The 27,273-nt window shown below is 35.1% G+C and overlaps 1 protein-coding gene across 1 annotated transcript in view; it reads left to right on the top strand.

The window, feature by feature from the left end:
- The window catches only part of LOC133184168 (KICSTOR complex protein SZT2-like), a 63,289-nt gene extending 37,815 nt beyond the window's left edge, over positions 1 to 25,474 (top strand). The window contains exons 23-62 of the mRNA XM_061319071.1: positions 957 to 1,853; positions 2,181 to 2,430; positions 2,708 to 2,930; positions 3,165 to 3,219; positions 3,353 to 3,634; positions 3,866 to 4,091; positions 4,777 to 4,852; positions 5,025 to 5,216; positions 5,454 to 6,378; positions 7,147 to 7,285; positions 7,531 to 7,633; positions 7,910 to 8,186; positions 8,469 to 8,574; positions 9,037 to 9,110; positions 9,331 to 9,371; positions 9,760 to 9,871; positions 10,162 to 10,286; positions 10,626 to 10,790; positions 10,995 to 11,076; positions 11,456 to 11,632; positions 12,105 to 12,323; positions 12,623 to 12,792; positions 14,526 to 14,706; positions 15,070 to 15,266; positions 15,761 to 15,938; positions 16,085 to 16,254; positions 17,385 to 17,555; positions 17,804 to 18,053; positions 18,203 to 18,279; positions 18,468 to 18,617; positions 19,106 to 19,350; positions 19,545 to 19,752; positions 20,128 to 20,350; positions 20,797 to 20,924; positions 21,086 to 21,353; positions 21,807 to 21,936; positions 22,252 to 22,354; positions 22,744 to 22,944; positions 23,144 to 23,212; positions 23,788 to 25,474. Coding sequence (XP_061175055.1) covers positions 957 to 1,853; positions 2,181 to 2,430; positions 2,708 to 2,930; positions 3,165 to 3,219; positions 3,353 to 3,634; positions 3,866 to 4,091; positions 4,777 to 4,852; positions 5,025 to 5,216; positions 5,454 to 6,378; positions 7,147 to 7,285; positions 7,531 to 7,633; positions 7,910 to 8,186; positions 8,469 to 8,574; positions 9,037 to 9,110; positions 9,331 to 9,371; positions 9,760 to 9,871; positions 10,162 to 10,286; positions 10,626 to 10,790; positions 10,995 to 11,076; positions 11,456 to 11,632; positions 12,105 to 12,323; positions 12,623 to 12,792; positions 14,526 to 14,706; positions 15,070 to 15,266; positions 15,761 to 15,938; positions 16,085 to 16,254; positions 17,385 to 17,555; positions 17,804 to 18,053; positions 18,203 to 18,279; positions 18,468 to 18,617; positions 19,106 to 19,350; positions 19,545 to 19,752; positions 20,128 to 20,350; positions 20,797 to 20,924; positions 21,086 to 21,353; positions 21,807 to 21,936; positions 22,252 to 22,354; positions 22,744 to 22,944; positions 23,144 to 23,212; positions 23,788 to 23,931 — 8,009 coding nt within the window. The 3' untranslated portion in view covers positions 23,932 to 25,474. The remainder of the gene's footprint in view (positions 1 to 956; positions 1,854 to 2,180; positions 2,431 to 2,707; positions 2,931 to 3,164; positions 3,220 to 3,352; positions 3,635 to 3,865; positions 4,092 to 4,776; positions 4,853 to 5,024; positions 5,217 to 5,453; positions 6,379 to 7,146; positions 7,286 to 7,530; positions 7,634 to 7,909; positions 8,187 to 8,468; positions 8,575 to 9,036; positions 9,111 to 9,330; positions 9,372 to 9,759; positions 9,872 to 10,161; positions 10,287 to 10,625; positions 10,791 to 10,994; positions 11,077 to 11,455; positions 11,633 to 12,104; positions 12,324 to 12,622; positions 12,793 to 14,525; positions 14,707 to 15,069; positions 15,267 to 15,760; positions 15,939 to 16,084; positions 16,255 to 17,384; positions 17,556 to 17,803; positions 18,054 to 18,202; positions 18,280 to 18,467; positions 18,618 to 19,105; positions 19,351 to 19,544; positions 19,753 to 20,127; positions 20,351 to 20,796; positions 20,925 to 21,085; positions 21,354 to 21,806; positions 21,937 to 22,251; positions 22,355 to 22,743; positions 22,945 to 23,143; positions 23,213 to 23,787) is intronic.
- The last annotated feature ends 1,799 nt before the right edge of the window (positions 25,475 to 27,273 follow it).

Here is a 27,273-nt window from a genome sequence, read left to right as displayed (position 1 = left end):
AAGCTTCAGCTTTGTTCAAATCATGACCCCCAGTGGTAGGGTGGGTCCACAATGGGCGATCAAAGTTTTACATAGGAATACATAGGAAAATCTTTAAAAATCTTCTTCTCAAGAACAGCAAAGCCATGATTGGTCATATTTATATGGAAGCATCCTGAGGAAGTGTAGATTCAAATTTGTTCAAATCATGACCCCCAGGGGTAGGGTGGGTCCACAATGGGCAATCAAAGTTTTACATAGGAATACATAGGAAAAATCTTTAAAAATCTTCTTCTCAAGAACAGCAAAGCCATGATTGGTCATATTTATTTGGAAGCATCCTTAGGTAATGTAGATTCAAATTTGTTCAAATCATGACCCCCAGGAGAATATAGGGGCATATTTGTCATATTAATTCATAAGCATCCCTATGAAGTATAGATCCCCCCCCCCCCCCCAAACCACTTTTATATTTAAACTTTTCAAGACTGAATTGATTTCTGCTGTTTCCTAGCCAGTGTGCTCAGGTGAGCGATGTGGCTCATGGGCCTCTTGTTTTTAATTCACACTTATCATGATAAATGTATCTTATTGACATGTACTATGTAAATTTGATGAAATTTTAGTAGAATCAACAATTTTTGCTTTTCCAAATCATCTATCATAATTCTGATCAGATTTGATATACTTTTCCTCTGTTCAAATCTACCTGTGCACAAGAAAAAAATCATGTAGTATGCCTATACAATCTATACAATAAGTCTTGTCAGCAAGACCAATAAAAAAAACATGTGGACAGATGTATTTCTTGGGCATGTTAGTCCAGATGATCAATTTTCTTGAAACATTGAACATTTTTAAATTGACAGTATGAGGCCTTTCTTTGAACTGACAGAGTCTTTCATTCTATCCAAATTTCGACAACTCTGAATTGACATTTTTAATTACCTTGTAACCTTTTTCTATTTGGTTTATAGTAAAAGAGACAGGTGAAACATTCAGAGACATCAAAGGCTCCAACAACCTTCTGCTGAATCTGTTCTTTAGCGAAATCAAGGGGAGAAAAGAGCAGGAGATCCCCCTCAGCATCACAGACTGTAGGAGGTTCCTGCAGCTTTTGGTGGGCAGAGATCGAGATGTTCAGAAAAATCCATATCCATTTGATGTCAGTAATGTAAAACTTATGATAGACAAAGTACCTAGTCAACCACAGAGTCCCAGTAAGTCACCCAAAACTGTAGCTGATTTGGAGGACATTCCACAATGGAAGTGCTTTGTGTCATCTGCTAGTTCTAATAAGCTTTTTATTAAGTTTGTACCAGCTTCGTATGAAGATTTACTGAAATTACATTGTGCTAGTGTAGATACAAAAAGGGAGTCATTGTCTGTGACAAGAGAAGCAGTCTCTGACAAGATGAAGGTTTTAGAAAATATGAAGGTAGAAAAACAGACATCTGAGGATAGGGATGAAAAGGAAGTGGAGGGTGAAAAGGGCACAGAAGATGAGATGGACAATAAAGCCACAGAAAATGAGGAAAGAAAATCTAAACCTCTGTCATATGTTATACCAGTTTATATTTATGAATGTCATCTTCAAAATATAACAGACTCTCTAGTCAACCCTTGGAACTTTTCAAATAAAGAAGACATCTTTGAAGATGTGACTTTTCAAGTGGATGAAGAACATAAAAGCCCAGCTCTAAAGAAACCTTCAGTAGATTTGAGTGCCTTTAACAAGACAACAGAGGAAGGAGTAGCCAGTCCAACATTTAGAATTCATCATGAACGCCATTCAACAGAAAACAGTGACAGTGAGGATCTCATACAACAGTCCAATGACTTAAAAGAGTACTACTGCAGCAGTTTTTTGAATGGTATGCTTTTTTACATTGTAATATATCAGTTCATGATGTGCAATGTATACAAATGTTCATGTTTCAAGTTTATTCTTTGAAGTAAAGGGGGGGGGGGGGGGGCTTTAGCAGACTGGGGTACAATAATTGGGGAACTCTGTCAAATATTTATTCATGGCATTAAGGACAGACAACTGTACAACAATTCCTCTAGTAATTTTAAAAGCTGATACAAATGCACCAATGTGTTATCATTATTTCTGTTGCTTTCCTTGCTAAAAATTTGATGTGAAAATTTTTTTTTGAGTACTTTGACCACAATTAGTGCCACATTGATTTTGCTTTCAGGAGTCTTTCAGAGTTTGCAGCAAGGTTTTCTAGTAGATCACCAGGACATAGAGGCAGCCATAAACAACATTTGTGAAGAGACACACCCCCTAGAGATCGATACCACTTCCTTCCTGCACACTTCCTGTCGACACTTTCAGCAGCTCGTGGAAGAAGCCAAGGCGACGGTGGCTCTAGTGGAAACAACAGAACACAAAGAGGATGGCTTGAAAAGACAGATCTCTGTCAGATTTGCTGATGAAGTAGATGGGTATGAAATGGCATTTAAATATATTTATCGTACATAAACAGCAAAATGTTTAATTTATGTATCCTCAAAATTTTGAATATTAGGAAAATTGCACCCTTAATATTTTTGTTTTCAAATACTATATTGTAATTCCAGGTATGAAGTAAAATTGCACAAATTTGTTTAGATTTGTCATCAATAACTGTAATTGAATACAAGGGGACTTATTTAATCTCGATTATATTTTGGTTATCAATCAGATTTATGTGGCATTAAAACTGTCATATATTTTCTGTAGTGAATTACTGACAACTCCGTCCCTCCCAGCAGTGCTTCAGATCCCCCGTGGGCGGATACGTCTGACTGCTCCCTCCCTCCCAGATAAATGTGAATATTATGATGGTCTCCATGACATCATTAGGGGCAAGTTCCTGGACATTGTTAACAAATGGTTCAAAGTGGTGCCGTCTGCTCCAGATTTTTATTTCTACTGTCCAGACCCTGTACCAATGGAAACAAATGTAATATTACTGTTAAAAACTTTTTTTATGTGATTTCCATTCCTAAACAAATACATTTATATTGAATATATACATTGAGTTCTGTCATTAAATTCCTTGTAATTGACATCTTCTCTGTTTTTGAGATTTCATTTAGTTAATTGTTGTGAAGTTTTTAATCTGAAATGATATTCATTATTCATTTGTAACACTGGATCGAACTCTGGAAAAAAAGATTCATTTTGTGTTTAACAGAATGAAGAGAGTGACAACAGGAATGTTTCAGACAACTCTGACATTGTTAAATCTGGTGAGTTTTGACAAATTCAGCATTATAATTTCTTAATTCAACTTAATATAATGTCCTTGTGTACAAAATTGGATACATTTCAACAAAAAAACTAGTTTTTTCCTATGTGAATTCATGAAGGGATTTATTACAGAGGCCATAACAACAGAAGAACTGCTAGATGACAGTATTGGTTTCCAGGAACCTGAGCAGGACTCGGATCAGAAAAACAATCCAGATTTTGCCTCCATAGCTTCCCAGAGGGATTCTGATGAAACTTTGTCCTTTGAGGAATCAGAATACGACTTTTGTGAGGAACTGAAATTACATGAAAACGAGGATGACTCAGTGCCGCTGTTTTTACATTTTACGTGTACTGTGAAAAGTGGAATCCTGAATGAAAATGTTTCTGTCAGGAAACTGGTGCCTTGTATTGGTATCTTTCTTAGACTTTTTTAATTCTGAATATTAAAAAATCTGAAAGATTAGGTATTTAAAGGAAAGATTTCTAAATTTATGTGTTAAATGACTACTGCAATTTCTGCATTTTTTTTATTGTATAGTCAAGTGTAATTGAGCCAAGGGTTAGATTTTGTCAGTGAAGGGAGGGTGAGGGTCCCAAAAGTTCAAGAAAATGAAGAAAAGAAGTCTTATTTTTCTGTTTTAGAGGAGCTGTGTGCTGCTGAAGAAATATCTGTCATGGAAGTAAACCTGGCTGATTTAAAAATAACTCTGGACATTAACTGTTTGACATATCCATCTGAGTCGGATGTCTGTGAGACCAGGAGGATCCCGTACATCCGGATGTCATCTTATAATTCTGTAGGAAGTGAGGAGTCACCGCGTGTATCTGAATGTGAGAATACAGAAGTTATAAGCTCAATTGATCCAGGGTTAGTATTGATAACTACAATCTGATTTTCTACATGTTTACTAGCTATTTTTCTTAATGTTTGTAAACTTTCTTACTGATTTTATTGCACATTTGAAATGTTTTAGTGGCTATGAATGTTTTTAAGCAGGTATAATTGAGTGTTGTAAAAGAAAAAAAATAATTTTAATTTGGCCCATTGGAAGAGTGACTTCCATCACTGAGGGAGTGCATAGACATCATAATGTTACAAATTTAACATTCATTAATTCTGTCATAACTTAGTGTTGTCTGAGCAGGAAGTGTATAAATATCAAGAATAGGTAGAGAAATTTGAAGAAAAAAATTCCATCCTGAAATTTCACATGTTGCATACTTTTCCTTCAGTCCAATTTACAAATATAAAGCAAAGTAATTTTAAACCAGGTCATTTTTACAAAAAAATAGTTTGTTTGCCCTCTCCCAACTGGCTAAAAATGACCGGACTCAAAACTTTTTTTTAACCCCCAGGACAGAATTTTTTCCCCTGAATTTTCTCATCCTCATCCTGTTAACAAGTATATTAAAATTTTCTGAAAAAACTTTTTTCCCCTACCTAGTGACCAATTTTTTTCCTCCGAGTCAAGAGAGGGCATACAAACATTATTTTAAAGATGGCCCCATCTAAAAGTCTCTTTAGAATAAAAAGAAGAGAATTTTTCTTTTAGTCATCAGTCTGGAGGAGATCCTTTAGGAAATTTACCTGTACAGCAGCACAATGCCATAACTAAGTGCAAGGAGGAGGTATGCTATAAAAAGAAATAACATTCTATTACTGTACAGTGAGTTTTGACACATCTGTACATGTACAATTAGGTAAATATATAATGTACTTTAACAGTTTTATCATAAATAAGTGTGGAAGACCCCAGTATTTAATAAAAGCTTTAAGTCACAACTGTCAACCATCTTTCAGCTTGAATGGCTGCTAAAGGATGAAATAGCTTCTTCCCTGCGACACTTGAACCCAATCAGAAAGGATGCCCTGCAATATGTCACAGAACACATCAAGAATTCAGCATGCAAAGGAAAGCCTACCTGCTCATTTGAGAGTGTGCCACTGCATTTTGTGTATGGATCTGACGACAGTTTGACTAAATTTAGAGAGGTATGTTGACCAAAATTCAAGAAGAATAATTTTCCAGAAGAGTTGAATAGTTTATGACATTTTATAAAATTCTGAATCTTTAATGAAAGGAGGAAATAGTCAGTTATTGACGCTACCTTGTTACATGTTTTGAAGTTGGTTTTTTAGATAAAAATTTTGAATAAATTTGAGTATCACAAAATTGTGCTGCAGTATATTAAGCATTGGCAACCTTTAATTTGTGTTGGAATTCTTTAGGAATTTGAGAGATTACACATGCATGGCTTCAGACTGATCAAAGAGGAGGATTACTACTTTGCTGTAAGGTTGAAAAGTCACTGTCTAGGACATCAGCCAGACGTGAAAGCCTTGAAAAATGCTTTGGTGGAGCTGAGTAAAGAAGGATCACCTGCTACTCAAAATGCTTCTCTGGATAGTCTTAATGATCCCACAGAAGACAGCTTCTTATCAAAGGAGGCAGGGGTTCTAAGAACTTTTGTATCCCCCAGATTTTGTTCACCTGAGACTTTTAGAAATTCAGGTCATGTAAGGCAGTTTTCCTCGGACGTCAGTGGTAGTGATGAGTATCCCTCACCTGTTATACAATTTAATCGAGTCAGTTTTGAAAAGCAGGTCTCTCCCAATGGAACGGTAGAACTTCATCAAAAGGAAGTACATGTATCTGATGGTAATCTACTGTTAAGTGATTCTAAACTCATTGATTCTAGGAGAAATTCTAAGGAATCTTCAACGGGCCAGACATTCTGTTTTAGTGCCAGGAAAGACAGCAATACTGATGACACAACATCTGAAAGTGCATCAGGTCCCTCTAGTAACACAGAGGGACAGCTGTCAAACATTGCACCTTTGCAGCCCTCCAATCCAATTGTTACAAGAAGTGCAAGCAACAATGATGATCTCCCAGATGCTTTTCTTCGGAAGTCATCCAGTTTTGCTGGATTTCAGAATGAGCAGACGACAGAGACCTTCAGCAGACAAGAATCTGTGGCCTCTGTGCTCCAGCTTCCATCAAAGCCACTTGGGGGGACTCCTCAGCTTCCATCCCTGGGCAGACTGAGACATTCATCTGCTCCTTCTGGCCATGGTACACCTAGGAGCAAAAACTCAACAGTTCCACAAACACCATCATGGTTATCTTCAAGAGGAAGCTACACAGAAGAAGGTATAAAATCATTAATCTCAGTCTATGTTTTTGAATGACATCAACTTGATTTAAAGTGTGTCTTATCATTGTTAATTGAACTTTTCTTCAAAATACTTTGTTTTTACTCATATTAGCAAAACTGATATTTTAGGGCATGTGTTATAATTCTATGAATGCAAATGTCTAATTGTGTCAAGCAGTCTCATCCTGGTGTTTTGCCACTTAAACAAGCATTCTGAGAGTATTGCATTAGCAATACTAGTCCCCTACCGGCAAGTGTAATCTGGTTCCCGTTAAGAATTGAAAATGCCATAATTCCGTCAAAAATTAATAAAGCGGGACGAAATGCAAACTTGATCTATAACTAATCAAGGTAAAGCTATATACCAAAAATCACCTCAATATCTACAAGCGTTTAAAAGAAAATTGCGGAAAACCCTTAAAAATTGAAAAGGCTGTAATTCCGTCAAAAATCAATGAAGCGGAACGAAATGCAAACTTGATCTGTAACTCATCAAGATACACTCACATACCAAAAATCAGCTCAATATCTGCAAGCGTTTAGGAAAAAAGTGCGGAAAACCAAGTGGGACAGACTGACAGACAGACAGAGGGACAGACAGACAGAGGGACAGACAGACAGACAGACGGACGGACAGACGGACGGACAGACTCAGAGGAAACCTATAGTCCCCTCCGGTTTCACCGGTAGGGGACTAATAAGCACACATACACTGTACAGTAATGATATGTGACATTTAGTCAGCCATGTATGTTTTTGTTCAGGATATGAGGGAGGGACTAGTGACAGTGAGGAAGGAACAACAGCCTTCAGTGATGTTAGTGGACTCCAGCACCCAACCCCTAAATTCTGGCTCATCCTGGAGGTCAAGGAAGATAGAGTGGACATGTACTATCACTCAAGGTCAAATATCCTAACAATACTTTTGGTAATTTTATTGATGGAATTAACTCTAAGATCCAATAAAATATTGTTTATGTTTTCCACTCTCTGTTTATAGAGTAAATGAAAATATTTGATTTGTTTCCTACAATATCTTTTTGATAATTATGTACATAGTATGTGCATACATATTTTTGTTTAAGTAGAGCTAGGTCTGAGTTCAAGGATTTCTTTGATCTTTCATTTTGTTCATTTATTTACTTTAGGGAGACAGGGTTAGCTGGTGAGAGTGAAGATCTCTTAGAACAAAGAAAATTGATGTCTAATGTCAAGAAGAACATTGAGTCACTCTGTCGTAAAGTGAATCAGGTGAATATCAAACAGTCAAATTAATGATCACTGACAGGAAAACAGTGCAGTGTTAGTACATTATATAATATGAAAAGCATTTCTGTAAAATGTACATGTAACTGACAGTGTAAATTTGAGATCTGTAGGTTTGCCTTAACCATTTTAAACTGCTTTGCATTTTCACCACTGAATACATGGAAAACATGAAAAAATTTATTTTGACTCTTACCTGCATGATAAAATATTGCCCTTGTAGATATAAGAACTTACTTTAACCTCTTTTGTTGTTTGTAGCTACTGCTCCTGAATGATTTGTATGAGACTCGTATGTGTAAAAATCTGCTGGTGGCAGAAGCTGATGAAGATGTGTCCTGGAATGTAGACACAGTACCTGGAAAGCCTCCATCTTCACATTCAGAAGATGAAGATGAAACTTATCCAGGGCTACAGTACCTAGCTGCAGAGAACAAGTATCTGCCGGGACACTTTGAGTGTGAGAGTGTGATGACCTACAGATTCATTGTCCATCCTCGGCTCAAAACTGGAACAGGAAGATCCAATGTCAGCAGAGGTATCTAGATTTTCATCACTCATCTGCTCACTCGTATAAGTTTTCCTTTAACACTAATGATTTTCCTAAAGAAATTTAACTTGTAATTGAAATGAACACAAGTTCAGGATGTCTTGTGGGACAAATTTTACTGAAATTGCCTTTTTTTACTTGACAAACATTTAAATTAATAATAAAAGTCATTTATGACAGTAAGAGTTATCTCTCTTATCAGAAGGTTGATAAACCTTAAGTTTTGATGAAGTGTATGGGCAAAACTACTTACAAAATATTTATTTTCAGGTGTTCAGGCTTTGAGGACAGTTCTGAACAAGTTTTCTGTGAATAACAGGAAGAATATGTTTGTGATCAAAGAGTTGGATGATTCAAACTCTGTATACTACCTAAGGTATGAGTTCATTGCTAAACAGGATAACAATGACTGAGATACATATTCTTTTCAGCCAGACACTGAATTTTGTTTGATGGCATACTTGTTGATTACTGTAAACCAACTATTATTCGCGTCATCTTTTATTCGCAATTAGTCAGTTTGAAATCAATCCGCAGCGGTTAATTTTTGCGACTTAGGAAATATTCTCTACAAATACAAAGCAAAATAAATGGTTCGTGGCAATTAATATTTGCAAGCAGTAGTAGGTCGCCAAACTCGCGGATATTTCTCGCACGCGAATAACAGTTGGTTTACAGTATACAGAGGTCACAAATATTTATTACTGAGTTTTTCATAGGAAATCTTGACTGAAGTTTTTAGGTTTGATTTGACAATGTAGAGACTGTAAGCAGATTTTGAATCTTACAATAACTAATTTAAGAATGAAACATATGTCACATGTTCATTACTTTGTAGACTGAGGGAGGTATTATCCAGCAATCTGTCTAGACAGGTCTCCAGTATCAGCACTGAAGATGTGGGGCTTTGTGGTAAGTCACTTATGCCAAGAATCAATAGCAACTTAAATGTGGGGCTTTGTTGTAAGTCATTTAAGTTGCACCTAAGATGTGGGGCTTTGTGATAATTCATGTATCTCTGGTCCTATTATTATTGGAACTGACGTAGTTGCTAATGCAAATACCTCTCGGAAAGTCAGACATTATTAATCTTAGAATTATTGTGAAAGATCTTAAATTTTCTTTTTTGTAGATTCTGCTAGTTCAATGATGTTTGCTGGGAAAAGAGAGGAGGTACATCTTGTTTTCTTTTCTGACTTTTCATCATTTTATTGTATATTTTCCATTTTGCAAGAAAATACTTCAGATCAATACAACATCTATAAAAATTCTAGATAGTCTTTAATGTATTATATTTTTTGTGTGTGTGTGAGAAAAACTTTTAAGTAGAATGCATGTACATGTAAGAAAATTGTCATATAATGTATTGCTGTTGAGCTTTTGTTATCTCAAATACCACGGATATGTTGAAGTGAGTTTGATGTCCCAACCACTTTTTCTGTATGTATTTTAATCTCAATATCTCAAATCCTTACATACTTGCATCTGAATTTTTTTTTCTTGGCCCTTGGACTTCGAGATAACAAGGTTTGACTGTATGTAATTGAATCCTTTTCTGTAGATGGCTTCAGACAAGGACACAGATGCCATTTCTGTGACCTCTGTGGGGAGTTCTACCCAGAGGTTACCTCAGGACCTCATTGAGGTGGAGGTGTATGGAGTACAGGCTGCTGGTAAGAATTTTATTTTACCACAACAGAATTTTGCTTTAAATGTCTTATGGCAGAATTCATTTTTGTACGAATCTGATATCAACTTCCTGTTTATCCCTGTGTCTGTCCATAAATGAACTTGTGTATTTACATCAGAGTGGGGGTATTATTAGTGAGCATTGGCTCACAGACTTCTTGTTTTGTCTGAAGAGATGCCTATGTTAAGCATCTTTTCATTATAAATGTGTTTGCTGTAGAAAAAAATTTGACTTTAACTTCAACATTTAAATTTTGTGTGTTTTTCTGTTTAGGTACTACACTGCAAATGCATTTGATGGACATGCTACAGAAGAAGCTGGATGATGCTGTATTGGATATCATCTCTCTACAACTCATTAGGAACCCAAATATCAAACTGATGCCACATGATATTCATGTATGAAATACCTTTAAATATACAAGATATTCTCTATTAGCAAAATTATGCCACAAAAGTCAAGCAGGCAGGGTATACTTTAAAAGTTGGAAAGACTGGCAAATTCAAGCAGAGTTATGTTTAAATACCAGGTAGATTTTTTTTTCATAATACATGTACAAACATGATGTGCATATTCAAGTACAGTGTATATTTATAAGTGGTAAAAATTAAGGACTTCGGGATGTTTAGCAGTAAAATTTTAACTGGACTCTAATTACCAGATATCAAATATAACCACATTAGAATATACATGTACATGTAAGAGGTTTTTGATGACATGCCATTTTGTTTTTACAGTTCATACAGAAGCCAAACCAGGACGTTAGTTTAGAGATCTTCCTGACTATTCCCGGGATTCTCCCAATCCCTCTGTCAGCACTGATGTATTACCTCAAACAGAACATGTCCCAGTTCTCACACGCCCCAAACTATGCCGACAACAAATCAGAGAACAGATTCCAGGTATTCTATATACAGTAAAACTTGTTTAGTATGAACACGGATATTGCAAATTTACAGATATTACAAAATTTTTGGAATTCTTAATAATTCCTTAATGAAATTTTATGGTTAAAATGAACTCTGATATAATGAATTTATGGATATGGGGAATTGTTTTGTGTCCTGTCCTCAATACAGAGAAACATTTGTTGTTTTTTTTTCTAGGATAAAACTGGTAACCTGTCCCGTCCTATACCAGATGATGAGGTGTTTCTGTACATCAGACCTCAGCCCTCAGGAGGAAAAGGTAAAAAATAAATCTGAAAGACTTCTTTCAGTGAATTAATATTGTTAGTTATCTTCTTATAAAATGGCAGGAATTTTAAAAAAAAAATTGTGTGTCAGTTTTATTTCCTTTTTCCTTTTGTTTCTTTTTATTCTCTTCATAAAATTAATTGTTACATATATATCTGTTTTTCAAAACATATGCATACATGTGTAAATGTCATTATCTATCAGAATACTTCCAAGTCTAAATGTTCAATTCACTTATTTATTGTTTCATAATTTTTATCGATGTGCAAAACCTCGCTGTTTATTGCAAATGAAACTGAAGATTTTATGGGAAGAGGATTTTTTTTCCACACACATGTATGAATAATGGCCTGCCTGTATTTGTATTTTAGGAATTGCCTGTGTAAGAGTGTCTCTAGTAGATGGACAGAGAAATCTGGTTCCTTTGTTGACCTGTCCTAGACCTTCCCGGACAAATTATTGTAAAGTTGAAACATTGGAGGAATTTGAATCCCTCACTTACACTGCCCCTCTCAGTCCAAAACGTCCAAGCAGAGCGGGTATACCAGGTACTGTAAACAAACTTTTATTCGCATGCGATTAATATTCGCGAGTTTTGCGAACTACTTTAACTCGTGAATATTAATCGCCGCAAACCATTTATTTTCCTTTGTATTTTTAGAGAATGTTTCCGTAGTCGCGAAAATTAATCGTCGCTGAATTGATTTCAAACTGACGAATTGCAAATAAAAGATGACGAGAATAATAGTTGGTTTACAGTATTTACAATGGGCAGTGCAGATTTTTTTGTGTTGAACTTCCTAGAAATTGTTGCTTTAAAATCTTGTGACTTGATTTTATTTCAGTTTGATATCAGTCTTTCAGTGGTTTGTTTGTGTGTGAAATAAACTTTGAATCAATATCATTAATTTAGAACTATTCCCACATTTTAAGAGTGTTCATTAGATTATAGGTAGTTCAACTGCGTATGGAACATTACACTTTACATAATAGAATATTGTAATGAATTTACACCACCAGGTCCTACTGCTCTGGTGCAGTTCCGGATTTGGGAGAGAGGTTCATCTGACCTTGACACCTTAAAAGAGAAGTTGATTGGTGCAATGAAACATGCCCTTAATGATGTCATAATGGAGTATTACTTTCTTACGTCCTCCATATGCCAGGTGCCCCATCAACTACACGACATCCTCCCCACTCCAGCTCTGTCTGCCCCATCATCACCAGTCATTACCAAAGGTGGGGACTATTTTGATTTCTGTATATGTAAATAATGTGAAAAAAGCTCCCATGTAATGTCCAGGCTGCAGGGGCCAACAACTCCGAGATTTTCTCAAAGCTGAGATTTCTAAGAAAATTTGAGTTCTCTCACCAAGCTGTGCCAATTTTTCTTGATCTCAATTTCGTTTTAGAACTGTTCTCTATTTTAATTTTGTACAAAAAATATGAATAAAAATATTTTTCTTGTGATATTTGAGGATGAAAATACAGAATTCAGACATTATTTACTCACTGTATGGTATTTTTTAAAGTTTCAGAATCTGTTGAGAAGAGGCATTCTGCCCTTTCAAGGAAGAACTCCATGGAGATCTCCATTAAATCCCTCAGTACCAGTAAGACAGCTCCATCTCCTCTACAGTTTATGAAGGACACGTTTGGGTCCTCGAGGAGCCGATTAATGTCACCTCCACCAGACTCCTCCTCCAAGGTACAAAGTAATATATGCTATAATTGTATAAGAGAAGCAAAAATACTGTAGGTGTATTACATTTGGCTGTGTATTCTATTTAGCACCTTTGGCAGTAAGCAGCTTCCGCTATATCAAGTACATCACTGAATGTCATGCATGTATAATTATACATATACTATATACAGTGCATTAGTGTACATGTATATACATTCAGAAATGCACTAAATCAAATGTACGCGTACTTTTTGAAAAATCAATTTCCACCAAATATCAAACACACTAAATATAATACAATTACAGTAATACATGTTAGGGTTTTTTTTATGACAGTTCTAAGAAATTATTTTTCATGGATTATTTCTTTTTAGCTCACCTGAGCTGAAAGCTCAATGAGCTTTTCTGATCACCCGTTGTCCGTCCGTCCTTCTGTCTGTCCGTCCGTTCGTCCGTCTGTAAACTTTTCACATTTTCAACTTCTTCTCAAGAACCACTGGGCCAATTTTAACCAAACTTGGTACAAAGTATCCTTGGGTGAAGGGGAGTTTAAATTGTTAAAATAAAGGGCCAAGTCCCCTTACAAGGGGAGATAATCAAGAAAAGACAAAAATAGGGTGGGGTCATTAAAAAATCTTCTTCTCAAGAACCACTGGGCCAAAAAGGCTGAAACTTATGTGGAAGCATCCTGGGATAGTTTCAATTTTAAATTGTTAAAATCATGACCCCCTGGGGTAGGGCGGGGCCACAATAGGGAATCCAAGTTTTACATTGAAATATATAGGAAAAATCTTTAAAAATCTTCTTCTCAAGAACCAGTTGGCCAGTAAAGCTGAAACTTGTGTGGAAGCATCCTGGGATAGTGTAGATTTTAAATCGTTAAAATCATGACCCCCGGGGGTAGGGCGGGGCCACAATAGTGAATCCAATTTTTACATTGAAATATATAAGAAAAAATCTTTAAAAATCTTCTTCTCAAAAACCACTGGGCCAGAAAAGCTGAAACTTATGTGGAAGCATTCTGGGGTAGTGTAGATTTTAAATTGTTCAAATCATGACCCCCGGGGGTAGGGCGGGGCCACAATAGGGAATCCAAATTTTACATTGAAATAAATAGGAAAAAAATTAAAAATCTTTTTCTCAAGAACCACTGGGCCAGAAAAGATGAAATTTATGTGGAAGCATCCTAGGATAGTGTAGACTCTAAATTGTTAAAATCATGACCCCCTGGGGTAGGGCGGGGCCACAATAGGGAATCCAAGTTTTACATTGAAATATGTAAAAAAAATCTTTAAAAATCTTCTTCTCAAGAACAACTGGGCCAGAAAAACTGAAACTTATGTGGAAGCATCCTGGGATAGTGTAGATTTTAAATCGTTAAAATCATGACCACCGGGGGTAGGGTGGGGCCACAATAAGTATTACAAGGGGGAAATTTGGTAAAGAAGAGCATGGCCAAAGTTACTCAGGTGAGCGATGTGGCCCATGGGCCTCTTGTTTTCAATCAAACTACACAGTATCATGCATCCACTTTTGGGAAATATTTAATTGTACATGTGTATGATGAGGTGATCAAAACTTCAGAAGAGAAACTTATTCTTGTAAAAGTTATTACAGGGGAAAGAAAATATTTTCTTTATGAAAAGTTCCAGCATATTTATTTGCTGTTGTAGTTCAATCATCCAAAAGCATAATCCCTTACTACTTTCTATTTACATTTTTACCTACATGATGTTTGGGTTTTTTTTCCAATTAAGGTATTTGAGTTTCCAAGTGTTCCCTCCCCTGTCACCTCTCCAACACCAGGTGGCAGTATAACAGATAAGGGCTCAGATGTACATCAGGCTATAAAGATGTATGAAGATGGAGAAAGAGGGAGTCTGTGTCCAATCTTCACAGAGCAGATGGCCAGATGGCTGGAATACTGTCATAAACAAGGTTTGGACTTGTTAATGACCACAAAGTTTTATTTATTGTGTAATTAAAAGGAAAGCCACTTTAACAACCTTTCAATATGCAAGATAGCTAGAATAAGGGTCAAGTACATGTTAAAAGACTAGTTTATAAATATAAACCTTTCAGTATGTAAGAGGGCATTGGGAAAACTGTAATTCTGTGAAATTCAGAGTATTTGTTAATTATTGTGTTAAAAATGTATTATCCAAACCTGAGTAAAATTATTAGCATTAATGTTTATGTTTTCTGTTGGACATTTTTCCTAAAATTTTGAATTAACCTTAGAATTAAAATTATCTTAAAGATTGAAAGATATACTACAGAAAAAAAAATAATATATTTCAGGTGCCCCAGCAGTAAATAAACTTGAGCAAACATTTATATCCAGACTTAGTTTGGACCAGTTTTTGATGGAGTTCCAGAGTCTAGTAAAGACAGTGACCTCTGGAAATGTATCCCCTCGTATCTTTCGACAGGAACCTGACCATCATGTGCAATCTGGTCGTTGGGTGCAGTACAACCCTTGTAGAAAACCTTTACATGTAAGAAGTTGATGACAGCTAATCATAATCAAAGTCGCTCACTTTAGCATTTGGCCAAGTGAAGTTCAACCTAACTTAGCACAATGTCTACTTTGAAAATAAGGGATACAGGTTTCTTGAAGCTCATATTACTTTCAAGAGATATAAATGTTTAAGCAGAGAATGAGGTCAATCAAAAATTTTCTTACCTACAATCCAACCTACAGTGAAAGCTTCTTTAAATCTTATTATAAAGTGTAAATTCTGTATTGATCAAACCATGGTGCCTAATATCAGAATGGGGTGAGGATAAGGGTTTCAGATTTTTGAATTCATTTTTAAACACAATTAAGAAATTAACCATAGAGTATACCTTGAGCAAATATACATGTACATGTACTGTCAAGTAAATATTCAACAGCATAAATATGAATTTTGATTTATTCATCATCTTAGCTATGGCTATATAGAGTGATAAGAATGTTTCTATATATGCACTTTTTTTCCACAAAAAGACGGAGGAAACATATAGGGAAAGTTCTCTGGATTACAAGCAATGGACTGCATCACATACTTTAGATGTATCTTTTATTGTCATTGGTCGAAATGTTGACCAATGGCAAACAAGTATCAAAGACATGGGTGAGGATGAAATAGCAGACATCACTATGAAACAAAGCCAGAAGGACAAAGGTACAGCATGCTAAAATGTGGCATAGTTATAACACTATCAATAAGTTTTTTCTAAGCAAACAATCACAAAGTTTCTGCAATTTTTTTTTCTCCATAAGCTTATTAAAGTGTCTTGGATTGTTAACATAGCTGATTCTTGTTCACAGCCTTTCCAAAACAGTCCTTCCAGAGGTTTGCTCCTTATCTGTTGGAGAAAACCAGACGGGAATCTTTGACAGACCAGACATCTCCCGATACTATAGAGATGAGCCCAATAGGGTCCACCATGTTTATACCCAGACAGAGGCTGCTCTTTCTTCTTCTGAAGAACAGAAAGGTCAGCAAGGTTTCTGCCTTATTAGGAAATGTCAAATCTAAGAGTGGATCTAAGAGTTTAATCTTTTTTAGATTTATAGGATGCTTTATAAAGGAATGATCTTAAAGGTGCATAGACACAGATTTGAAGTTTATATTTTCTCAAATTTTCTGTATAATATCAAAACTTATAAGTTGCTATAGAATTTCACACGAAAATAAAATTAAAAACTTATTTAATCTGGAAATTATTGAAACTACGAATTTCGGGAGGCGTTTAATTAACACATCCTTGCACTTTCACAATTTTTAACTTTATCCTAATACTTAAGAAAAGTAGCAATTTTGTTGTGTATTAATGAATAATATTACATCTATAATCCAGACAATTCAGAGTAAAAATGTGCAAAAGCAAAACCCACTCACTTAAGTATTGTCAGCCCGTGCTCAGTGTTGTGTAGTTGTGTACAGAGTTAAACAAATTGAATACACCAGTGAAACGTAAACTGTTTTTGTAAACAGGGCACGAGCTCTGTTGTTGTTTATGTTAACGTTTCACCGGGTGTGTTCAATTGTTAAACTCTGCACACACCACTGAGCACGGACTGACAATACCGGTGAGAGGATTTTGCTTTCTACATTTCTACTCTGAATTTTCTGCATTATAGTTTTAATATTTTTCATTAATAAACAACAGAATTGCTACTTTTCTAAAGTAATAAAGATAAAGTTAAAATTTGTGAAAGTGCAAGGATGTGTCTATCAAACGCGTCCAGAAAATCGAAGTTTCAATAACTTCCAGATAAAATAAGATTTTTATCGAATTTTCGTATGAAACGCTATACCAACATACAAGTCATGAAATTATACAGAAAATTTGAGTAAATATTAACTTCAAATCTGTGTCTAAGCACCTTTAAGGTTTTTACAGTTTAGTAAGTACTTGGATGGCAACATTGAAGTAGTCTTATTCTTATGGATAAAAATTAATTTCGATTATTGATTTTCCTGAAATAGCTGGCTCTCTACACTGAAGAATACAAAATTTATTCAATTTACTCAGCAATTCCATGGTACATTGTAATGAAATTCAATGTTTATTTTTGTGAAAAAAAGAATTTCATTTTAATTTTGTTAATTTTCTCGAAATAGCTGGTTCTGTACACTTACAACTGGGCAGGGGACTCCACCAATCTTCTTATCAAGTCCACCACTCGTATAGTGCAGTGGCAGAATGCCAGAGTCAGTTTGTTGAACAGTGTGGTTGCCCAGAAGATGGGTCTGTTTAATCACTGCTCATTCTATGACCCAAAGAGAAATAAGGTAACAAGATGTTTCTAACATGAGTAAGAAGCTTTGTCAATTTTTTTTGTTTTTCCCATTCATGTGCTTGTAAATGTCAATTACAAATACATTTTCATGTATGTTAAAAATTTCAGCTCAATGAGAATATTGAAAATGTTTGAAAGAAAACAGGAAGCTGTCTAGTGAAGTCAACCTTCGGTCAGTCATTGTTCGGTGAACTGTGAAAATATTTTGATGGATTTCTTTTTTGCTTGTTGTTTGAATAGAAAAACCCATTTGCTGGAACCAGCACAAATTTGGATGACTTGATAAAATGTACTGCTCCCCCAAGTGACAAGGGACGACGCCATAATAGTATGTCCACTGTAGTCACCACGTCCTATCGTGCGTTTGATGAGGTGTATAAGGACCTTAAACCTCCCAAGCCTCTGCAGAACACAGAGTTTTACAAGATGTCTGATATAATTAAGCAGCAATGCTTCCAAGCCCAGGACCTCAGATTACAAGACAGAAGAGGTAATTTTGTCTCCAAATAATTTTTTGGGGTTACCAGTACTTTATTTTTTCCCCATAGTTTTAGTATGATTTTCCTTCACAGACAAAATTTCAACATTTTCTTTTATTAGAAGAAGATGACTCTCACTTTATGTTTTTTCTCTGTATAGAAATGGAGAAACTTGAAAAACTACGCAACTTGTATTTACTGTGGAGTCAAAAGTCAACTGCCCATATGCCTATCAAGGTTAGGATACTGTAGTGTATTATTGCATTTCTGACAATCACTTTTCAGTTTACGGTGATTTCTTTTACAGTCTAGTTTCATCAACATCTTTAAATTGCTAATAGACTCTGCATATCAAGAGTTTCACAACCAAAACCATTTTAAAGAAATCAGGACTACTCATATAAGTTCTGAAATTGAATTTACAGGAAGATGTGCTCCACCCCCTGAAACAGGCCTCGAGATTATTACACTACTGTGCCACACCCCTTTTGTTTGATCCCATATGGAGAAGGAAGGTTATGAAGAAATATGAAGTCACCCAGAGACAACTCTCAGTTTCTTCAACGGAAAAAGTGGTAACCACATATCTTGTCTACTAGATTTCAAATATAAAATATATCAGCTCCCATATCGTAAAATTGTTGTTAGGGAAGGTTACTGAAGTGGTCTAGGTCTAAGCTATTTGTCTATTTGTATGTATGTAATCTAAGGGTGACTGTTAATCAGTTCCAGGGTTATTATTGGAGGTGTCCAATCCAAACTTGCACATATGGTCATGTGACCTACATTTTTTGCTTTATCAACTCTGGTAAAGTTCGGCTATTATATCTGTTTCTGTCACAAGTGGTATCCATACCACATTAACCTATATACATGTTTAGTGCATCTCAAGATGTTTTGTGACGCTGATTACAGACTCAGTTTAGGCATTTTTCAGCTCATCATAATTTACAAGGCTAGCTACATTTTACAACGATTACTGCAGAAAAGGATATTTTTAAGGAAAAGTACTTTAAGGGTAAAATAAATTACATTTCCTTCTTCTTCTTTTTTTTAAATACAGCGTTCAAGACATAGCTCTGGTCAGTCAGTGTCCAGTCTGAGAGCCATGAGAACAAATAGTCAAGAAGGCTTAAAAAAGAGGCCTGTGACTACACCCACAGACTCACCTGTCAATCATCCCAGGCTTCATAGAGAAGAGGCGTGGCATATTGAGCTTAGACACACCTTTCTACATCAGTATATCAAATATGTACAGTCACTAGGCTTCATTTCGATCACTCTTCAACCAAATCTTCACTCAAAAGGGTATTGATTTATATTTGCCTTCTTTAAAAACAGAAAATAATTCAAAAGCGTTTTTTTTTTTCTTCCTGTCAAATTCTGTTTACTTCCTTAGAAATAAGGTTGAGTGATTTTAAAGTGATTTTGGAATGCTCTACAGTGTGTTTAGCCAAGTGAATATTAAATTTTGTTGATGGTCAATATGAATTTGTTTTCAGGACACACAAGAAGAGATCTTCTTATGAGAAGCTGTCAGTTCACGAAGAAGAAATCCATCCACCCCACACACAGTCTTCCACCTGTTACCTTCACAAGGCAATGCCTGCAGGGATCATGTTGATGGAACTGAGTTTTAGGGAGCAGTACTTCTGTGTGGAGATGTTTGTTTGTGAGAATACTCGCCTTGGGATCCCCATCAACAAACATGTAAGGGGACAACCATTGGATACTGCGGGGGAGGGGGAGGGGCTGGCAGATTTTTGAAATGGACAATCTGTCCTCAAAAATGTTAATCACATTCGAAGATGACTGCCATTTGAAATTAAATTCTGGAAATTTGCGCCACTGTTTTATCATTGCCCTTTCTGCCCTACTCATCAGTGGTCAAATTCAAAATGGGGCGAATTCGTTAGGGACAGAGCTATATCTTTTAAAACACAACTTTGTATGGGCAAATATTTAATGGTTCAAAATTGTTTGCAAGTGTGATAGGATGAAAATACCACAGGGCAAAAATAACCTTGAATACAGTACTTAAATTATTAACAAAGATTTTTCAATCTTTGCTGTTTACCTTTGCAGTTGAAGTTACTTTTTGTGGAGGAATGTGAGAAATGCAAGGACTTGATACACGTACATTCTTTTGCACATGACTTCCATCTGCGATGTATTCAATCATGCATGCAGCCAGTACAAGCCGCACAATCATTCTTAAGGCCACAGTATCATCTGACAGGCTTCCTCAGAGATTTTTCACAGGTGTATCCATATCCTCCAAAATTCTCCAGAAACTACCTGCTGGAAGGTAAATTTTATCTTTTTACTGACATCTGTGAGATGTAATATGCTTACTTACTTACTAATTTGTGATGGTCTGGTATTCACAAAGTTTAGGGATTTTGACAGACAACCACTTCAGAATACATGTACTGAATAACATGAAAAGAAATATTGCCGAAAATGCATCTGTTACTAGGAGGCATTGATTCTGAGATGTGTCCATGGGTTCCATGAAATTCGATATTTTTCATAGATATAAAATATATTAAAGTATAATTACCAGAACGTGCATTAGCCTTACAGTATACAAAATTGGATATATTGGAGTGTGTATTTTTAGTACTATTGCCAGAACATGCACTCAATCTGTTTACAAGGAGTTAAATGAAACAGTTTTCAAAGTACCCTTGGAACTCATTTAACTTCGTGGAGCATAGCAGTATAGATGGTATTTCTCATTCTTTCTTGCAGATGCAGTTTCAATTTCCAATTTGTCAACAAATGGAAGTGACTTGTACACTTTTATGGTACAGAATAACAAACTAAATGACCTAAAGAAGTTTGAGATGGTTCCCAGCATTGATCCAGAAATTGACAGTGTAAATATGTGTCTTTTCAATCAATTTAATACATAGTATTTATGTGAAAATGGCTTTTTAACTACCAGTATGAACTTCAAAGAAAAACATGTAATTTTTATCTCAAAACACACAATGATTAAAAGAAAAATAAATTTTACAACTCCACTTTTTTTCTCCAGGAATTCTTCTTTGTAAAGGCAACAGAGTATGCCCTGGTTTCCCATAAAACGGTCCGCATCCCTCTACCTCCAAAGAGCAACAAGCCAAATCATGAAGATTACTTTGTGGGATTGGTGATTACTCAAAGTCCATACAGTGATACAGACAGACATACATTGAAACTGAACTATTTCATATTACTGACGAGTCAGTCAGAACTGTTTCCTAGTGACCCTGTAGAAACCAAAACAGGAGAGTTCAAGGCCATGGTTCTTCAGGAACTTTCAGGTAGTTTATTTTAACCTCTTTTGACCATTCAGTATGTCAGCAACATTAGATATTGTGTGAATTATTCAGTAATTTGGAATTTTGATGCTCTCTGAGTGGTTAAAACATCTTTCCCGAGATGAACCTGAGAATTCACCCAAATTTAACACGTGATGAACCATGGGGAGGATGCACATGCAGCAATGATTGTGATCTCATGGTAAAAATATTGTTCTATTTGTTAAAGAAAGTAGAAAAAGACCGACTACAGTGTGAAAAGCATAAAAATTCCTGATTATTTGATAAAACAGTTACATGTATTGATTTCGGTCTAAGGTTTTGGGTAACAAATACCTGACCAGGTCCATACAGTTATGAGTGCACATACATGTACATCTTATCAAAAGGCTGTCTTGTAGGGAACAACCAATTATAGCTTGTTTATGCATTTATTTTCTACCTTTTACTTCCTAGATCGCTCCAAAATGGTTCCTGTGAAACAACACATCAGTGTTCGAAAGGAGGTCCTAAAATTCCAGAAGATGAGCAAGATTCATAACCTTTCCTTGTACAATCTGCTGGAAAATGAAAGAGAGCTTGCAAGGTACAGGGCTTATCCTTATATTTTATCCTACATGTACAGTAAAAAAAAATGAATATGCATAGGATGCAAATTACAGAACAGAATATGTAAAAAATTAAAAAAAATAAAACAAAATTGAATTTAAATGATGAATTAAATGTAATGGAATGCAGCTGATGTCCTCTTTAAGGTCATAGATATGAGTGTACTGTAGTCATGCACCCATATGTGTACTGACTATCTACAGTCTTTAATATGTTAAAACTAAGAAGTGTCAACAATTAACAAGTGTAACTTCAAAGTTTTTCGTTCATTGTATCTTTTTATCAACTGCAGGCAGAAAATAGATGATATGATTGAGAGGTCAGAGGTCAAGTGTAGAAAGGACTCATTATGGCAAAGGATGCTGATTGGTGGAAAACTGGAAGAAAAAGATAATGTAAGGAAACTGAAAATTCAGAATGAAGGAACTCATGTCAGATCAAATCATTGCAAAATTTTATAAAATAAAAAATAAAATTCAAACTATTTTGAATCTTTATGGATTTTCAATACTCTGTTGAAGAAGAAATATAAATATCCTGATTTTTCATATACAATTTATTTACATGCAAGACAAATAAGTTTTCTTTTCTTTTTGTTATATGCACAAATTGCAGCAAACTGATCTGACAGTTAAGTTCTTATTGCAGATTAAAAAATAGTATTTTAGAGATAATTTTTCTAAAAAATTAAAAAACAAGGTCTATTAAAATGGTCATATAGAAAGACATCAAATTAATATTTTAACTTGTATACTGAACCCATGGTAATGTTTCTTATCAACAGCTTCAGAAACTGGAATTTGAGGAATTTCTGGAGCTCCTTGGAATGTCAGTGCAGGTTTCCTTGAACTCGATAGATTCCCAGCTGATTCCTTTCCTCAACATGAACCTATTGTGGTACAATGGTCTGTTCAAGAAACTTCAGACTAAATATCCAGATACTCATAGATGTTTCTCCTCACAAGATGGCCAAGTGCAATATATCGTAAGTTCCACATATGAAAATAACTGTATAGATAATAAACCAAAGTTAAACAAAGTACGAAATGTACAAGATGCCAAGTATGTTTAAGCCATTCTCTGTTAGTGTGAGGTTTCTGATTTATTTCAAGTGTAAACGTAGCTCTTGATTGGATTATTGAAGTATGTTTGAAATCATGCTTGGTTTGTTTTATTTGTTGCAGGTTATTCTTAATCCAAATTATGTGGACATGTTTTCCATGTTGATGACAAATGCTAGAGAAAATAGAACAGTAGGCTTTTAACATGTATAGAGTAGTTAATATTCTAAAAATAAACATATAAATGTACTTTAACATAGAGTTTAATACCTATAGCACAAATGCTTTACTTTGCATAATTGAGATTTGCAAGTTTTTCTCTTCAGATTCTGAAAGTTTCATTAACAATGTACATATATATTTGACAAAGGCGGATGAAAACATACATATACAGGAAAATTTTTGCCCCGGTTTATTTTCACCCTTGTGGTTAGTGAGCACATTTAAAATCGGGTGAATTTAACAGAGTAACCTTTCTGTTAAAACTATTGTGTCTAGGCAAAAACAAAATGGTGCAAAAATTTTTTTTAAGTGTGATAAGGCGAAATTACTTGGGGCCAAAAATAACCCTGTATACAGCATGTCTAAAAAAAAAAAAGTTTTAATGTGTAGAGTGAACAAATTGAAAAAGGCAAAAGATACAACATCTAGTTAAATATCCTACACTTTGTAAAGAAACTGTATGTTTGGTATATTTTTTTCTGTAGTCAAGAGAACATGTTCTATACTTGGATATCTTTTTTAAAAAATATGTTTTTTTTAAATAGTTTTTAGGTGCTGTATATAGAGACTCGCTGATGGGTCAGGTGGACACTCTGGAATCCCCCAATCTCCCTGTAAGGAGTGTTCAGCATCATTTAGAGGACTTTGTCAATGTTTGTAGCTATCATCTATGGTCTTCAATGCTGTGAACAGTGTTTGGACAACCATTTGTGTCTTCAATTCTGTGATAAAGTTTTTTGGTTGATTTATTGTCTGAAGTGTATAACACATGCAGAATTTCATAAACAACTTCTGCAAACAACCCTATTCATGTAATTTTTTGTATGGAAATTGACTTTGTATATTGGGATGCTGAATTATTTAATGATAAATCTTTTTAAAAAATGTGCCTACAGTGAATTTTTAGTAGTAACCACTTGGTGTTGGATTTGCTTTAAACTGTGTCTCATCAAATGAGAAATGTTTCATACAGATAAGGGAGTGAATTAATTTTTGTTTGAAATTAAAAAAAAAAAATTGCTCTCAAGATGCAATAAAATGTACAGAGGAAGTTTTATAAAGAAAATGCTTTATATGTGCAATTTGTATATCCAGAAAGATATTATATATTCTAAATTCAGAATGACAAAATGTGAAAGAAGATACATGTACATACAGTAAAACTTGTCTAATCCAGACACCACTGGTTCCAAAGAAATTGGCCTGATTAGACAACATTCCGGATTAGACAACATTTTAAACAAGTGAATTTACTGAAATAGACTTAAAGTTAACATCGTATTAAGCAAGATTTTGGATTACACAACATCCGGATTAGACAAGTTTCACTGTGTATTTAGGCTGTTATAAGAAAATGTCCTCAATGAAATTATATGATCTAAATCATGCATATGATTTATTTAACTGATTTGTCTGCTATATGTGTATTCTATACAAATTTACTTACTGTGGAATCATCCTTGTTCATGAGGTACCAATGTTCGTGAATTTCAAGGTTACCCTTAGCCTTGAATTTACATATCCAAGAATTATATGGATTCATTGCATCTTCTATATAAACAATTTGCCCACAAAATTACATTTCCATGAACTAGTAAAATTTTTACCTGCCCACAAACACTAACCCCCATGAATTGAAATGATTCCACAGTATTAAGCAACATTGATATACATGTGGTTGTGAACCTCGTGAATGGCAATTAAATTGTAGCGTTTTCAAAGCAGCACTTGTTAGCCAAAAAATATTTTTAAAAAATCATGTGTGCTAAGACCCAACAACTCTTTGTTGTGATTGTATTGATGCCTGTGGAAAAGATTATTGGATTTGTGTAAGGAGTGTTGCTCTTCTTCATTTTTTGGGGGGGGGGGGGGGGAGCTGTTAAGGTTAATAGCTTTACAATGCAGAGACAGATGCTATTAGTTACTTGAGAATCATGCTGATTAAACCTACAAGTCACCATCTCTGGGTAATATTTCAAAAGTTTACTTTTTTATATTTGTAAAGTACATATATATGAGTTAGAATTATAAAATATATGTTACCATGACAATTAAGTGCGTAATATGTATTTGACTTATGGCTTCAAAGTCTGTATATAAAACACAATATTTAAACAATATTTTCAGGGTATACTGTAATTTTGAAATACATTTTAAGAAAATAAGTCAAAACTGATACTGTATTTTATTTTGTTCCAATTCCTAGCTATGAAATAAATTTTATGTATGCTTCTCCATCGTAAGTTTATTATTCAATTGAATAATTTTTCCCTCATAGTTTTAACAATTTATATCACTTCAGATGTGAACATTTTAAGTCAGTTCAGATCTAAACATAATATCGCATTACATGTGTAAAAGTTCAAGATTTTGTAAAGCATTAAATCTATCTACATCATAGCTTACCTAGATCATTAATAATGCTCATTCTTCCTTTAAAATTCTTGGTCAGATTAAACTAAATTTAGTCTCAATGATCATTGATAATTGTCTTGTATGAAGCACATGGAATGGTATATACAGTAATTGACCCTCATCCATCCTCACAACATCAGGGGTCTTGTTGCCAATTGGACTCCTGACAAACTTCATTTGAATATTCTATGGGCTTGCTTCTCACATTGAGGAGCACCAATCAGATCAGGGCTTTCATCAGTTGATATAAAATGTTAAGGACATGCGCAACATAGTTTGAACTTCATTGCCTTTTTCCCTGGAGTTGAAGAGTTCCAATACTTAAAGGAACTGTGTGCTACATTTTAATGTCTATATATGGTGCTGTACACTTCCTCCGGAACAAGTTTGGATCAACAAAACATCTAGAATATATGCTTAGTAATTTTTGTAGATTTTTCTTTGAATTATACAAGAATTTTCGTCAATTGATATCTTTTAAAAACCCCTGGTAATGCATGCTGAATTTTTGTCCACGAACATTTGATGGCATTATAATCTTAAGAATATCTTGAAAAATTATCAGTAGGTAAGGTACGTTGTGTATGTCCTTAACAGAAAGTAAGTAGTTGATACCTCAATGCACATGTTACAGGTTTTTTGTCATGGAAAGGGTTACTGTGATGGTGAAGAGGTAGGAAAAACATTCAAGATTTGTTTTTTCCCAAAAAGATGTCACTGCGGTCAGCCTGTAAAATATCAAATGAAGTTTGTCGGATCCAACGCCAACATGTTGACTCGGGACCCCTGACATTGTGACTTACTTCCTGCCCGTGAAGCCTTTGGCGTATAGGGCAGTAACAAGGGTTCTCCATCCTAGTCTATCACTGGCTAGCTTTTGGAGTGTGCCCCAGCCTCTCTTTTGTTCTTTAAGTTCGGCTTCCCCTGTCCGCCACCAAGTGACTTTGGGCCTTCCTCTCTTCCGTTTTCCCTCTGGTGTCCAGAAGAGAGCTGTCTTTATGATGCTGTCCAAGTCCCTTCTAAGTACATGGCCTAGCCAGTTCCAGTGTTGACATTGACATTGTAAGGATGGTCATTATCTGGCATGCAAGGCATTGTCTAGTGCCTGTTTGTCTGTCTGCCTGTATGCTTTCCAAATTTTTACTTCTCATGAACCACTGGGCCAATTTTAACCAAGAGTTGTCAGAAAGCATCCTTGGGTAAAGGGGATTTTAAATTGTTCAAATGAAGGGCCCTGTTGGTAGCTATGCCTTTGGGCTTAAGGATATGTTGTTGACCAAAAAGTAGGTCACAGTGAATGTTGTACAATTTATCAGAAGAGCAATTCTAGATCTAGACCCTTATGCCTCTTGTATTTATCATATATTTAAAGACAAAAACTAAAGAATATGATAAAACATCTTTATTATAAAACCGGGATGACATTCTTTTGTCTACCAACAAAATTACAAAAATAACAGTAGGATGTGATGATACATCTGTATGAAGGTAAAACAAAAAATAGAAAAATTAAATAAATTGTGACCATTCTTTATTCTCTCTTCATTACTAGATTACAAGGTTATATTGCTCTCTGAACTAAGACAAAAGAATTAAATACCAGATTTCATAGCAAA

This window comes from Saccostrea echinata, unplaced genomic scaffold (genome assembly GCF_033153115.1).
Source record: "Saccostrea echinata isolate AGI-Se365-2 ecotype Australia unplaced genomic scaffold, CSIRO_AGI_Sech_v1 ptg000010l, whole genome shotgun sequence".
Taxonomy (NCBI): domain Eukaryota; kingdom Metazoa; phylum Mollusca; class Bivalvia; order Ostreida; family Ostreidae; genus Saccostrea; species Saccostrea echinata.
This window is presented reverse-complemented; position numbering and strand designations above follow the sequence as displayed.